We start from the raw sequence: 15582 nt of genomic DNA, 5'->3' as shown, positions 1-15582 counted from the left end.
AAGTCCTGAAAATGGATAATAACTACAGCATAAATAACTAGGATAATAACTACAGCATAAATTGACCAAAACTTCCTTGGTTTTGTGTTCTACGTGTTTCTAATAATGCTAAATAATGCTAAGCACTTTCTGAACAGCTTTGTCCATGTCCCAGCTCATTCAAAGATTGTAAACTTGCAGCCCTTGTGGTAGCTTTTCCTGCACCCCCTTTAATATTATTGCAATTCATTTATCTTGTCACTTTCCCAACAAACTGTATCGCCTCATGGCTTTGGAGGCAGTGCAGAGGAAGTTCACCTGGTTGATTCCGGAGATGATGGTGTTAGCCTATGAGAAGAGATTGAGTCTCCTGAGACTATACTCGCTGGAGTTCAGAAGAGTGAGAGAGGATCTTCACATATAAAGTTATGAAAGGGATAGTTAGGAAAGAGGCAGGAAGATTACCTCCATTGGTAGGTGAGATTAGAACTAGGGGACATAGCCTCAAGATTCAGGGGAATAGATCTAGGATGGAGATGAGGAGAAACTGCTTTTCCCACAGAGTAGTGAATCTGTGGAATTCTCTGCCCAGGTAAGTGGTAGAGGCTACCTCATTAAATATATTTAAGACACAGGTAGATATATTTTTGAATAGTAGTGGAATTAAGGGTTATGGGGAAAAGGCAGGTAGGTCGATCTGAGTCCACGGCCAGATCAGCCATGATCTTATTGAATGGCAGATCAGGCTCAACAGGCCAGATGGCCTACTCCTGCTCCTATTCCTTATGTTCTCATGTTCTTATTTCACACTTCTTTGCCCAAGTTCCAATCTTACCTTCGTTTCACCACCAGCCATCTTAGTGCCACCCATAATGGCAAAATACTGGATAACCTTCTTGGTATTTTCAGTCTTTCCAGCACCAGATTCTCCGCTAAGTGTGAAAAAATCATATGAAAAAAAATGGATTTTTCAAGCTGAACTGAACTCAACAATGAAGTCTATAAAGTTCTATGATCTATTTAATGTTAAACTCACAAGTACAACAGGAATTTCCTCTATTAAGCTCCATATGTAGTGTTCTGCAACACTTGACAATGACAAAATCTGATCTCTGTGGCTAAATCAGTACATTTGATACAGATCTGTCCCACAGCTGGGAAGTGGTCTGGTTGCTATCAAAGGACCTGGATTATTGAGGTAAACTGATGTCAAGTACTCTATGTTGCATGAACAATGTTCTGACAAGGTAATAGCACAAGAATGAATGAGGCCATTGATGAATGTTCTGTTCCCATTACTTCAGTGAGATCAGCTTAAGTTCAATCTGGGCACAATACTAGGATGGACTTTTAATGGGCATTTGGTCTATCAATCAACAATATATTCATACAGTAAGATTCTTCTGTCACATTTACCATCATTGGTTACCTGCTGCTGTGATTTTGTGACATTTGGTGATACCTTGAGATAATGCTGAAGTGTAAAAATGCAGCATAATAATGACATCCATTTATGCCACTTTTTCCAGAGAGCAACATACTACCTGCTGTTCAGTCTTACCACTACTGGTGGCACTGTGGCTCTTGTTCACAGGTCTGCAGTGTAGCAAATACCAATGGCTGATGACAATTTGACCAAACCACATCTACCTGTCCTTTCCTTAGTAATGATTCATTATGTTTCCCAGTATCCTTAATCAGAATATATACATTTATATCCTTAGTGTTGAAGGGTAATAAACTTCTGTCTGTTTGTAATATACACACATTAAGTACTGTGCAAGTGACTATTGTGAAGGAAGTACAGATAGAAAGAACAAAGAAGACGGGAAAAATAGGAAACATGGAGACAGAGGTGTCAGACTGCTTTGGCAATAATTAAAAAGTGGAATTGATACTCTGAGAAGCAAACCCATTGAAATTCAGTATAATTTTAAGGGATCAAAATGACAGGATAACAGACATCAACTGACTATGTATTATTAATTGCTGAGGATACCATCTCTACTGAGTTTAGCAACAGGCCTTTACATTTGACATATCTGCACCTGATACACATCTTGAGAGTGGGGTTCCACGGTCAATTTACTAATCCAGCTTCCCTGCTGCCTGACTTGCTCAGTGTTTTCAGCACTTTGTGCCTTTATTTCATATTTCCAGCATCTGGAGTTTTTTTTGTGACTTTCAAGCTCTAAATCAGCTGTCTGGGATAGTGACAAATTTACATGCAAGAGATAGAATGAGAGGTGAGCTTCCAAGGCAGTATTTTCTTGAGTATCTGATCCCTTCTTTCTGGATAACTAAGAGGATGAATGTAATTAGCTCACTGAATGATAAGGAGTTCATCAGCTTCTAAAAGGGTTTAAAAGTATGTTTTTCTCATTGTTTTATATTGTATTAAATTGTGTTGGTGCCACCATGAGTTATTAATTTGCTTTCCAAGGGCAAGTCAGTAAGAAACAAATAGGGCTAGGTAAACCACCATTATTACAGCCATACTTGGAGAACGTACTCCTCTAAGCGACTATGATATTACTCACATTATTTCTGTGGAACTATCATCTGCTAACTGCATGTATCTGTGCCTGGTTTAGAATTGCAGGCCCACTGTATTTTACCACAAGGACTACAGTGCTTGCAGAGACCAACCAACAAACATGGTCTTGCCATTGTCTCCCATATACCATAAACAAATGAAAATAAAAGTCCTTAAATTGACTGTGATGATGTTCACGGATACCTGCAATCACGTTCTTGACTATATGCATGCATACTATTTTACAGGGTCTTTGCTAGCTTTTATTTATTTGCTGTAGATTCTATTGTTTTAAAAACGCATAACAGATATATATAAATAGGTACTTACGTGATGAGCATTGACTGGTTTTCACGCTCTGTTTAAAAAGAGGCAAGAAAACCAATTAGCAATAGGCACAGTGTCAGACTCGGTCCATTATATTAGTTAATTGACAAAGATGAAAGATTACAGCATTGAGTCAGTAACGGTGTGTTTGCCCACTTAGCATCATTTGAGTACTGTTCTCAACTCATGAAGCGTAAGCTGCAAAATGATTGCAAGGTGAAAATGCTGCTAATGTCTACAGGTTCAGGAGTGCAGAAATCTACATTTGATATTCCTTCCTCTAGTTCCATGCATAGTTTAAAATCTTATTTACCTCAAGATCTAAAACAACACTCCCAAATCGTCTGAAGAGATCAGCAGGTATTGGCGTCATTTCTGCTGACTGGATAGCAACAATCTGGTACCTTCCCTACTCATCATTTTACAAATGAAGCTCCACATAATAACTTATGAATACTTACTTAAAGAGCCAAAGTGTTAAATAAAAGATATAGTGGGGGCAGTAAAGTTCCTGTAGTATTTATCGTTTGTGCCTTCAGAGCTAATTGTTTTAATTGATACAGGTAATTTTTCAAATGAATCTAAAACAGTGAATCTGTGTGTGATTGTGAATGGGTATATGCATGCGAATGGGTACAAGTGTACATTGGTGCTCTTATCCCTGCTTTGCAACCAAGGAGTATAGAATAATCTGTGGGGCTTAAACAAGTATTGAGTTCCCGATATCTTCACAAGATGAGGAGAAAGGGAGAGACACAAGGGGAAAAGAGAAGAGAGATAAAGCGAGAGCAGCTGTGAGAGACTTAAGCTCAGGGGGTATACAGAGCAGGACCAGCAGAGAGACTTAAAATGAGAAAGAGTAAATGTGGCAATGATTTGGTATAACTGGTACATTTAAACACTAAAATACCCCCAGACTACTACCGGAAGTCAACAATATGTACTACCCAGAATGCTCAGCTTCTGTTTGGAACGAAACCTATTTACTGTTGATTCTAAGATGCATGTGGACTAAAATGTGACACCTCCATTGCCAGCCAGAAGTGAAATGATATGGCTGTAAACCAAACCTGGACACTGCACTGTTGCAAGTAGCTTGATTGCTTTTACCCAGAACAATTGTAGGTGATTCTCCTCCAATTAGCACATATAGCTAGAAAAATAACCTAGTTTTATCAAAAAGCTATGATAGTTTTAAAGCAAGATTTGTTTCATTTAGCTGGTAAAGGCTCTTTCTAAGTGGACTGGGGAGTCTGTTTGCTGTCCTCTGTTGTTTAAACAGACTCTGTTTGCTGAGCAAATGGATGGTTTGCTGTACATCCTGCCATAAGATCTGTACTTCCTCCAATTCCTGCTGTAAATAGAGCTTCTGTCAAAAGTTTGCGAGCCCTTTCCATAAAAATATGAAACTTGGTTTATTAAAATAGGCTTGCATATGCATGAACTTGAGAGAATTTGTTGACTAAAACAAAGTGTGTGAATACTTAATGCAGAATCTTCTCAATGCTTCAAAATGTTGGGTCTCATCTATCAGTTTCTTACCCATGAGCATGTCATGATAGGCGTTGTCTGAGATTGAGAAAAGATGAGGAGGCATCTCACTACGTTTCTTGCCCTTGTACATATTAGCCACTCTGGAACCATAAATGGGCAGCCACTTGTAGGGGTTCACTGTTACACAGAACAACCCAGAATATGTCTACAAAGATCAAACACAACCAGAATGGTATGAGTATTTGTTACCATTGAATGAAAGAGTTACAGCATGCTTACTGCAATGTCAGAACAAAGACTTGAAAACACTTCACAGTCAATGAAAGACCTTAGAAATTGTTACTATTATACTTCAGCCCATATTAGGGCACCACAAATAGCAATTGATGGATAATATTGACTAGAACAATCTGGTTTTCTTTGAAATAATCACAGGGCCTCAGTTTAATGTCTCATCAGAAATTCAGCATCTTCTACAACAAGGCACTCCCTCTGTACTGCTCCACAAATTAGCCAAAATTTTGTCCACATATCTCTGGAGCAGAAACTGAATCCACAACCTTCTCATTCACAGAAGAGAGTACTACCCACTGAACCATGACTGACACCCCTGTTGTTTCTTCTACTCCTTTCACCCAACATTGTTGTAGTAGGTTCAGCTAAAATTAACCTGCTCCTTGGATCTGGAACATTTGTTCCAGAAAAGTTACAATGAGTATTCATGTCACTGCTACCTACTTTTATTTTTTTTTACACAGGCTTGGTATCATGGTCAGTAACTAAAGATTTGTAACAAGCTTAAAGACACCATTTCTTAAAATCTAGCCAAATGCCACTACTTTTCAAGCTTGGTTGCTTTAATCCTTCTTCATCCCTCAGCAGTCTTGGTTTCAGCATCTCCTCCAACTTCAATTGGAACTTTTGCAATTTCTTAGAGTTATAGAGCACCACAACACAGAAACAGGCCCTTCAGTCCATCTAGTCCATGCCAGCCTGGTTTTCTGCCTAGCCCCATCTACCTGCACCTGGACCATAGCCCTCCATACCTCTCTCATCCATGCACCTATCCAAACTTCTCTTAAATGTTACAACTGAACCTGCATCCACCACTTCCGCTGGCAGCTTGTTCCACACTCGCACCACCCTCTGAGTGAAGTAGTTCCCCCTCAGATTCTCCTTAAATATTTCACCTTTCATCCTAAACCTATGACTTCTAGTTCCAGTCTCCCCAACCTGAGGGGAAAAAGCCTGCATGCATTCACCCTATCTATACCCCTCATAATTTTGCATACCTCAAAAAGATCTCTCCTCATTCTCCTGTGCTCCAGGGAATTAAGTCCTAACCTATTCAACCTTTCACTATAACTCAAGTCCTTGCAACATCCGTGTAAATTTTCTCTGCACTCTTTCAAGGTTATTGATATCTTTCCTGTAGGTAGGTGACCAGAACTGCATACAATACTCTAAGACTGTCCTCACCAACGTCTGATGCAACTTCAATATAACATCTCAACTCCTGTACTCAAAGTCCTGATTTATGGCCAATGTGCCAAAAGTTCTCTTTACAACCCTATCTACCTGTGATGCCACTCTCCAAGGAATCATGGATCTGTTTTCACAAGTCCCTTCATTCTACCACACACCTCTGTGCCCTACCATTCACTGTGTAAGTCTTACCCTGGTTTGTCCTCTCAAAGTGCATCATCTCACACTTGTCTGCATTAAATTCCATCACCCATTTTCCTACATGGTCCAGATCACTTTGCAAGCTTTGATAGCCTTCCTCACTGTCCACTATCCCCCCAGTGTTGGTGTCATCCGCAAATTTGCTGATCCAGTTTACCATATTATCATTTAAATCATTAATATAGGTGATAAACAACAACGTGCCCAGCACCAATCCCTGCAGCACACCACTAGTCACAGGCCTTCAATCAGAGAGTCAACCATCTACTACCACTCTCGGGCTTCTCCTGCTAATCCAACGTTGAATCCAATTGAATACTTCATCCTGAATGCCAAGCCTCCCATGCGGGACTTTGTCAAAGGCCTTGCTAAAGTCCATGTAGACAATGTCCACCGCCTTCCCTTGATCAACCTTCCTGGTAACCTCCTCAAAAAACTCTGTAAAATTAGTTAGACATGACCTGCCATGCACAAAGCCATATTGACTATCTCTAATTGGGCCCTACCTATCCAAATACTTGTATATCCTGTCCCTCAGAATACTTTCCAATAATTTACCCATGACTGATGTCAGGCTCACCAGCCTATAATTTCCTGGCTTATTCTTACAGCCTTTCTTAAACAACAGAACAGTATTAGCTATCCTCCAGTCCTCCAACACCTCACACATGGCTAAACATTCTAAACATCTCTGCCAGGGCCTCTGCAATTTCTGCACTAGCCTCCCACAGGCCCTGGGGATTTAGCCACACAAATTCGCCTCAAGACAGCAAGCACCTCTCTTCCATAATCTGGATACAGTCCATGACCTCACTACTCTTTTTCCTCATTTCTACAGACTCTGTGTCCATCTCTCGAGTAAATACAGACACAAAAAATTTATTTAAGACCTCCCCTATCTCTTTTGGCTCCACGCATAGAATACCACGCTGATCTTCAAGAGGACCAATTTTGTACCTTACTATCCTTTTGCTCTTAATATAGCTATAAAAACCCTGGGATTTTCTCTCACCTAGTCTGCCAGAGCAACCTCATGTCCTCTTTTAGCCCTCCTGATTTCTCTCTTAAGTGTTCTCTTGCATTTCTTATGCTCCTCAAGCACCTCATTTGATTTTAACTGCTTATACCTGATATGCACCTCCTTTTTCTTTATCAGGGCCTCAATCTCCCTCGATAACCAAGGTTCCCTAAACCTGTTAGTGCTGCCTTTTATTCTAACAGGAACATACCGATTCTGTACTTTCAATATTTCACTTTTGAAAGCCTCCCACCTACCAAGCATCTTCTTGCTGGAAAACAAGCTATCCCAATGCACACCTGCCAGATCCCTTCTGACGCCCCCAAAATTGGCCTTCCTCCAGTTTAGAATCGTAACCCTAGGACCAGTCCTATCCTTCTCTGTAATTATCTCGGAAATAATAGATTTATAATCACTAGATCCAAAGTGTTCCCCTACACTCCTGTCACCTGCCCTGTCTCATTCCCTAAGAGGAGATCCAGTATTGTGCTGTCTCTAGTTGGGACTTCTACATATTGAATAAGGAAACTTCCCTGAACATATTTGACAAATTCTATCCCATCCAGTCCTTTGACAGTATGGGAGTCCCAGTCAATATGTGGAAAGTTAAAATCACCTACTATCATAACTTTATATTTCCTACAACTGTCTGCTCTCTGTCTACAAATTTGCCCTTCTAAATTGCGTTGACTTTTGGGAGGTCTATAATATAGTCCCATTTATGTGATCATCCCTTTTTTATTCCTCAGTTCCACCCAAATTTCCTCTGTAGTCGAGCCCTCCTCTCTGAGTACTGCCGTGACATTTTCCCTGATGAGTAATGTTTCCCTCCCCTTTCTTATCATATAGAAGGAGCCCATTCAGTCCATCATCTGTGCCAGCTTTCAAACCAATCCCATTCCCCATCTGACTTCCCTGTAACCTATTCTTTCACATTTGTCCATTAACTCCCCACTGATTCTCCCACCAGCCAGCTGCATAATGAGTAACGTATAATAGCCAATTAACCCAATAAGCAGCACATCTTGGGATGTAGGAGGGAAACCCACTTAGTCACAAGAAAATGAAAACTCAACAGAGTTTAGGTTGCTGGAACTGTGAGGCAGCAAATCTGTCAGGATTAACCCTTTGTGTTCTTTAAGATCAGTGTTCTTATGTAGGGCCAATAAGACCATATGGATGCAGCCTATCACTCACAAAACTGGACATCTGTTTGACTGGGCTGCCTGCCACACTCTATTCAAGAAGAACATAAATTACATTCTCCTTAGGTGGAGTGCATCTGTGAAATCCTGAATCCAATGGTGGGTTAGAAATTGGAATTAATCTACAAGGTAAGAAGTTCCAGGCCACAGTAACCTTCACCACAATTAATGATCCAGGCATGGAATGGCTGGAGCTTTGTCATTAGCATGTGGCAGATCTCCACTGACTGAGGCTACGTCTTTTGAAGCTGTAATGTTGCTCCTGCAACAGGTGGATTTTGGAGTGTTGTTCCCAAAACATTCTTGGAGGTTGGGCCCTCCTGGCCAGAGTCCTTCTATCTCTTCTCTTCCAACCTGCTGACAAGAAGATATTCCCCTTTGGCTCTCTCCTCTTCCTACCGCTCATGCTGGAGGGCCAGTGGAACCAAATCTAAGGCTCCCATATTTTAGGGGGAATAAAAAGGTATCCCAGAATTCACAATATTTTCCGTGTACTTCTTCAGCCCAGTTGGATACAATGACATGGCCTTCAATTCAGTCCTCAGTGTACCTGCAAGTGATTAAAGGGCCTTTGACATAGCACTGGTAGAGTTGAGGGGTAGGTTCTCCCTGGTGTTTGGGACAGTTTCCTGTGCTTGGTTCACAGTATATACAGACACACAGCTCAATTTATCTGTAGTCATGTGAAAATAATGTTGCAGAAAAATTAATGTTACAACTATCTACTCAACTTCCAGATTGGGTGCACAATATACACTGATGTTGTGATTACAATCTGCAATCAAAATTCAAACTAAATGGGGACCTAGGTACAAAGATAAAAAGGTACAGATGAAGATTAGTGTGAGACTTACATAGATTCGCATGTTGACATAGCGATCACGCAGATTAACAAGAACGCTGGCCTCATTTAGAAAGGTCAGATTGGCCATGTCTGTGGCTTGATGAAACTTAGGTGGATTCATTTGCTGAACATGATCCTTCTTCAGAGTCACAGTCTGAAAAATAAATGTTAAAAAATTACAGATTTTAAGTACACATTAAACATATTACTTTAAGATATTACTTTAGAAGAATATAACACATGGCTATTAATCAAACAATGGGGATTTCTTAACCATTGCACCTTACTTTGTGAAAATGACAATAAAACTGAACTGCATATAACCACAGAACTGTTTTTGATGAAAGGCCTTCAACCTGAAATATTAACTCTCCTTCTCTCTCCACAGATTCTGCCTGACTAGTTAAGTATCTCCTACAGTTTTACTTTTATTTCAGACTTCCAGTATCTGCAGCTTTTATTCATTTCGATTACTGTGAATTTGTAATTTTTCATGGTCAAGAATAACATCATGTAATAGTGCAACAGTGCCAAAAGCACAAATCATCTCAAAGCTTGATGTCTGAGCAATTAACTTCCAGGGATATTTTTGAAATCTTAGTTGCTTAACTCATCTTACTATTTTTCTGGCCACATTTTCATCCACTTTCTAAAAAAAATACACTTTCATTGTCTGAAACTAACTTTGAACACCGGCCTTCCAGCTAACAAAAATATTAGAATTAAATGTATGACCTAATTTTATTCACAAACCAAAGATACAACAAGGTCAGTCTTTCTCACAAAAATAATAAACCAAACCAGAAAGTCTACTGCCATTAAATGTGTTGTTACACCTTTTTGTTTAGATTATTATAAAGAACTAAACTAGTTATAAATTATTGAGTCAGTTACAGTATGATTGATGGCATTAAATAATGTATATCATCACTACCTAATGTAACTTACAAAGAAATTCAGTTTTATTTATCTTCCCCAATTTATTCCTGAGTTTTGTTACATTAAGCTCACTTCAGATGTGGCATCAATGACCTGGACTGGCTTAAGCTACTTCCAGGAATAATGAAGTATCTCAGCAGCTACTTTTTGGCAGGTTTTATTTTGTGGAATGATCCTGGTCTATATAGATACGTGTGGCACCTGATAGTCATTGTAAAGATCCCAAGGATAAGAACAGAGGTAATTTGTTTGGCCACGTGGCTTACCCTTTCAGAGGGAACCTTTGTTTTTTTCAACCTTCTGTCACTGAAGGACCCAGCTATCGTCTGATAATTAATATGGTTTTGTCTCCACTGCACTTCCAAAAAGGCCATTCCTGGCATTAATTATAGAGTAAGAAGGAATGACTCATAATAGCTGTCCAGAATACTTCCTTTACTCGTTGGTACTTCAGTCCCTTAACTTGAAAGGTGTTCCCTTCATGCTTAAAGCATCTTTATATATTAAAATACCTCCAAATGGTTGCCTTTCATTCATCACTCTTCAGGGTTGAATAGTCCACTATTTCCATGGATTATTTATTTATATGGCTGGTTGAATGAAGGCTAACGTTAAGGTCATGTGATGGTGGAAATTCTGCTAAACATTTTCTCTGATTTCTACATTGACCCTACCAAGCTGAATTATTTCGAAGGATAGTTCATGGCATTTATAATGACCACTGATGATCAAACTTGGCTATTATGACCAACCTCCATTTACAAATGTAGATGAAAAAAAATTAAGTGAAAGATGCATTAATGTTGTAAAATATTATGAGAAGTAGGTGTTTGTTTCCCCAAGTACAAATAGCATTATAATTTTGACTTACTGTATTCCTGATAGTCTTCACAGTGACTTGATCATCTTTCTCAGACTGGACCTCTCCTTCAATAAAACCTTCCTTTTCATCCTTGATCCAGCAGGACTTCTTGATGTCATAGGGCTTCTTCATATATTCTAGTTTCTCCTTTTCACTAGGTGCCAGGAAAGGCATGGGATCGACATCATCTCCACAATCTCCTTTACCTACCATTTTGAATTCAAATTGGCTGCAGAGTATTAACTCGAGAAGAACAGAGAACTCCCTCTGAGGATACAATACAAGAGAAAACAAATACAGATGAGGAAAATAAAAACAGTCAGAAACTTAAAGCATTTTGGAATTCAGCAGCCTGACATCACACTGCAGTTCCTGTGACATGATTACCCAAGGTACTTGCTGCTGCCTTAATTAAAATCAGGGGGCTGGGAAGAGGTCACAAAGGGGAAGAAATTCATCTTTGGTTACTGGACTTCAAAGGAACCAAACCTGGAGGAGGTGGGTAAAACCAGAGACCCATATGCATGTGTGTGATTAGTGTTAATGGCTAAAATCAATACTTCTATCCGCTAGTTTCGAAACGCCAGACCTTAGGACCAAGACAGCTGGAATTACAGCCACCAGTAGTGGAACAAGTGGAATCAGGAGAGACAAGAGGCCAGAATTGGAGGAATGTTGATGTCTAAAAGACTTCTTGAGATTGCACAAATGGAGGGGGCGGGGGAGTGAGCAAATCCTTAGAGGGATTTGACAACAAGATTTAGGATTTTAAAACTGAAGTATTGTCAAAATGAGAATCCATGTAAGAGTTGAACAAAATGTGGAGCAAATTAAGATTTAGGTAGCAGATTGCTGGATGGATATGTGTTTATGAAGGTGGAAGATGGGAGGCTAGTACGTTGGAATAATCAAGTCCAGAAATTAATGACGTGATGAAGGGTTCAGCAGCAGATGAAGCAAGGTCTGAGTTAGGTGATATCGCAGTGGTGTAAAAGACTTTCCTAGTAACAGAGCAAATATGTGGACACAAACTCACCTTTGTGTCAAGCACATAACTAAGGCTGCAAACAGCCAAGTTCATCATCAGACGATTTTTTTTGGGATGGAAATGATGGAAGGCAATGTTTGCAGTGGAAACCAAAGACAATGACTTTAGCTTCCCCTCTATTTAGTTTCAACATATTTCTACTAGTCCAGCACTGAATGTTAGGTAAACTGTGTGATGTGGCTATGACAAAGAAGAAGTGCCAAGGGAGTGCCTGAGAGATAGAGCTGAGGATCCTTACCATTCATTTGAAATCTGTGATTGCCTATTCAAAACTCCTCAAAAGCCTTTTCTTTCAAGCATATGTTATCCTTTCCAACTTACACTTTTACTTTATCTTTTTCCTCTGTCCTGTCAAGTGTCCGGAGATAATTTCCTCTACTTAATTTTACAAATATAGCAGCTTTTCCATTGTTAAAATACTTCCAAATTTTCCCACTAAACATTTCACTTAAAATTAAATACATAAAAATACTTTGCAGATATTAATGCAAAAAGTGATTACATAATCATGGCTGATTAACAGGAGAAGAAAATAAAGAAATAAAGATATTTTAAAATATCTATTATGCCGACATAATATCGTAAAACACAAATTAACATCATACGTTCTTAACAGAAGACATTTATAACAACCCTCAAAAAAATTGAGGCAAAGAACTCAGGAACTCTTTCAGCATATCATGCTCTTTGGAAGAGATATCCATTATACCTGTCTCATTGCTTTGCAATGTTTTCCTTTTCAAATATTTACCCAGTGTCTTTGTGAAAGTTGCAATAGGGTCTACTTTAGGCAATGTATTGCAGACTGTACCAACACACTGCACAAAAAACTCATCTCACTAATGGCTCATTTTGCACCTAAGGACTTTTCACAAATTTCTTTACAAAAAGTGTTGTCTACCGGATGAGTCTAACTTGTAAACCTCACTTCACAATAATGACAAGTTCATGCTTAACTAAGACTTTCTCAAAAAAATTGAATAGGTACAGGAATGCATTAACTTACCACCAGAAACGTTGTTACCAAATTACTTACCACACACAGGGGCAGAAGCTGCTGTGCAGTGTTTTTGGAATTTGCCTTTTATACTTCACATAATCTCCTGAGCAAGCAAAAATCATTAAGCAAAGGATCCTTTATTGAGTGCTCATTGGCTAATCCTGATCCCCAGTGTATGCTGCAGTTAATAGCTTATTTCTTGGGAATTCTGCAGTCCAACTCATGTCCGTATAAGGGACAGGGAACAGGTGTTAACCTGGAGACTGTATATACTTAACATATAGGCGATAGAGTTTCAGCATTACTTGATGGAAGCACTAATGAACAGAATAGTTATTTAAAAAAAGTTGAATTCATGATGTGTTTCTGCATGAAAAATAAGCTTAACAAAATGTCATTCCCTGCTTTAGCAACAAGTTGTTCTATTTATTTGGTACGACTAAACTCCAGGTTGAATTCTGAGTTTCACATACTCTTTATTCACAATAAAAGGATAGGAAGTGATAACACACAAGCACATTTTTGCCATGTGTGCTATTTTGCATCAAGATATCTCAGAGTCCAGGCCTCATTAAGCATACTAATGTAGCATAGAAACATATAGTTGTTGTTATTCTGATAGAGCAAGAGAGAGTGTACTGTATCTCTGGTAATGCCCCAGTGTTGGAATCTGAAAATTAAAATCTGTGTAGAGGGAGAGGTTTGGGATTCGGCAGGGCTACAGGCTGAGCAGTTGACAGTTGGAAAATTGGGGAGGTTGGGGAAGGGAATTCAGCTCAGGAGCTGAGAGCAAAAGGAAGGAAGAAGAGTCATATTGAGAAGGGGGTGAGTGAGGGAGTGGATCCACCAGGTTCGTCCTCCCTCTGTGGGCCTGTTCCCCCATCCCATTACCTACTGCAGTAACACATGGACCACCTCCAAACTGAGGCAGCAGCCAGAAGCAGTCCTATACCCCTGCTCAGCTTGTTGCTGAGGAAACACCACTCAATGATCCCACACGGAGATTTTCTAGGGCTGGAGTGCTAGGGAAGGCATTTGGAGGGCTTGAGGAGTGGAAGGGATCTTGAAGGTGCAGAGGGGGTGAGGAGAAGAGAGCCAGGGGAGAGAGAAGGGGTAGGGTCTTGGTGCTGGGAAAGAAGTATGGAGCCAAGCGGCAGGATGCAAGAGAGTGGGAGGATGAGGGTTGGAGGAAGATGAGGGTTGGAGGGAGGCTGAGGGAGGGTGGAAAGAGGTTTGAAAATGATTGAGTACACTGGCAAAGAAGAGATTCAGATAGGAGGAGGATCCAGGGTGGGAGGGGGGGGGGTGGGGGGGGGGGAAGAGAATGTAGGTGTTGAGGGATATCAATGCCTGAGCACTGTCTTTGTGTGCATACAAGGGTCCAAGTGCATACTTGATTTCAGGTGCCTACCTGCATATCCATCTATATGTGTGTGTTAATGTCCATGCAGTTGAACCTCGTCCCCAGATAAAGGATCCTGACCTTGCTCTGTCAAGTCTGGTGTGCAACGCCTACCCCACATTCAAAGAAGTCACACACAGGCAACATTCACTCCTCAATAAGAAGTTCAGGTCTTGGAGCGTTAGGAGCTCCATGGACGGTCCCAACCGAAACAGACTTGAATATCATTCTGTTAAGCCATCCTTAGTCTAGCCCAAAGGACTGCCCAAGAAGAGAAGGAGAAAGACCTGGTTCTTTGCCTTTCCTGCCTCTGAGCTGCCTGTATTTGCCTTAGGTAGTTCAGTTCTATCAGGCCACATTAGAGCTGATGGAGAAAGCAATGGTTTAAGTGTCAGGGAATGTTGTTGGTCAATCCCAGTAATCCCTTTGCCAATCAGTCAGTGACATTAAGGTCATCCTGGGATAGTCCGCATCCGAGTCTCAAAGGAAGGAAGGAGTACATTTCTTAGTGAAAGAATCATTTTTGTAAAAATAATTGTCTTAAATGAAATTATTGGTAATATTTTTGAAGTTAGCAAACTCAAAAGTTCTGTTTTTATAAAACTTAAGATGACTTTTCCAATTATTTACCTCTTAACCCAAAATAGTACTGAGGAACTCTGAGAGAAACTATTTTCTTTGAATATAATTAGGAATTTAAAGCAGAGAGATCACGCATGGTTATGAGAAATAGCACTGAGGAGTCTCAATTCAGACCTGCTCAAGGATTGTGCACCAAAATAGGCAAATGTGAGGCTTCCCACTGAAGTGCTAACAAAATAACGTAATGAAGTATAATCAGCAATGAATTTATATCTACACCAAAACTCTCAAGCATATAAATCAGAAATAGGGGAAGCAGAATTTGATCATTAAAGCAGTTAATAAGCATCTACTATGAAATAATCTAAGCTCCTTTCTTTGTAATGTTCTTTCAGAACAAGTACTTAAAATTTGATCTCCTTTTCCAAGGCTGAAGCTAACAGACTAGTGATCGCAACTGGTTATAATATTGTTTTTGAAACTCAATTAGAATTAGTCCTGATCACGATATGAGAAATCATAAAGAAATGACAAAGTGTGGGCTATTCAGCCTTCCTGTCATTCAACATCATTACTGTCCTTTTTGTTCAATTCCATCTTCTTGCATTGGTCTCATATTCCCTGACTCCCTTTGCACCCAAAAACTCTATTGACCTCTGC

The 15582-nt window shown here is 39.8% G+C and overlaps 1 protein-coding gene across 1 annotated transcript in view; it reads right to left on the bottom strand.

The window, feature by feature from the left end:
- Positions 1-11088, bottom strand: part of LOC127573540 (myosin-16-like) — a 68514-nt gene extending 57426 nt beyond the window's left edge. The window contains exons 1-5 of the mRNA XM_052021862.1: positions 10900-11088; positions 9100-9243; positions 4385-4541; positions 2846-2873; positions 815-911 (exon numbers count right to left, since the gene is read on the bottom strand). Of these exons, the coding sequence (XP_051877822.1) occupies positions 815-911; positions 2846-2873; positions 4385-4541; positions 9100-9243; positions 10900-11064 (591 nt within the window). The 5' untranslated portion in view covers positions 11065-11088. The remainder of the gene's footprint in view (positions 1-814; positions 912-2845; positions 2874-4384; positions 4542-9099; positions 9244-10899) is intronic.
- Between the last annotated feature and the right edge of the window lie 4494 nt (positions 11089-15582).

This window comes from Pristis pectinata, chromosome 8 (assembly GCF_009764475.1).
Source record: "Pristis pectinata isolate sPriPec2 chromosome 8, sPriPec2.1.pri, whole genome shotgun sequence".
NCBI lineage: Eukaryota > Metazoa > Chordata > Chondrichthyes > Rhinopristiformes > Pristidae > Pristis > Pristis pectinata.
This window is presented reverse-complemented; position numbering and strand designations above follow the sequence as displayed.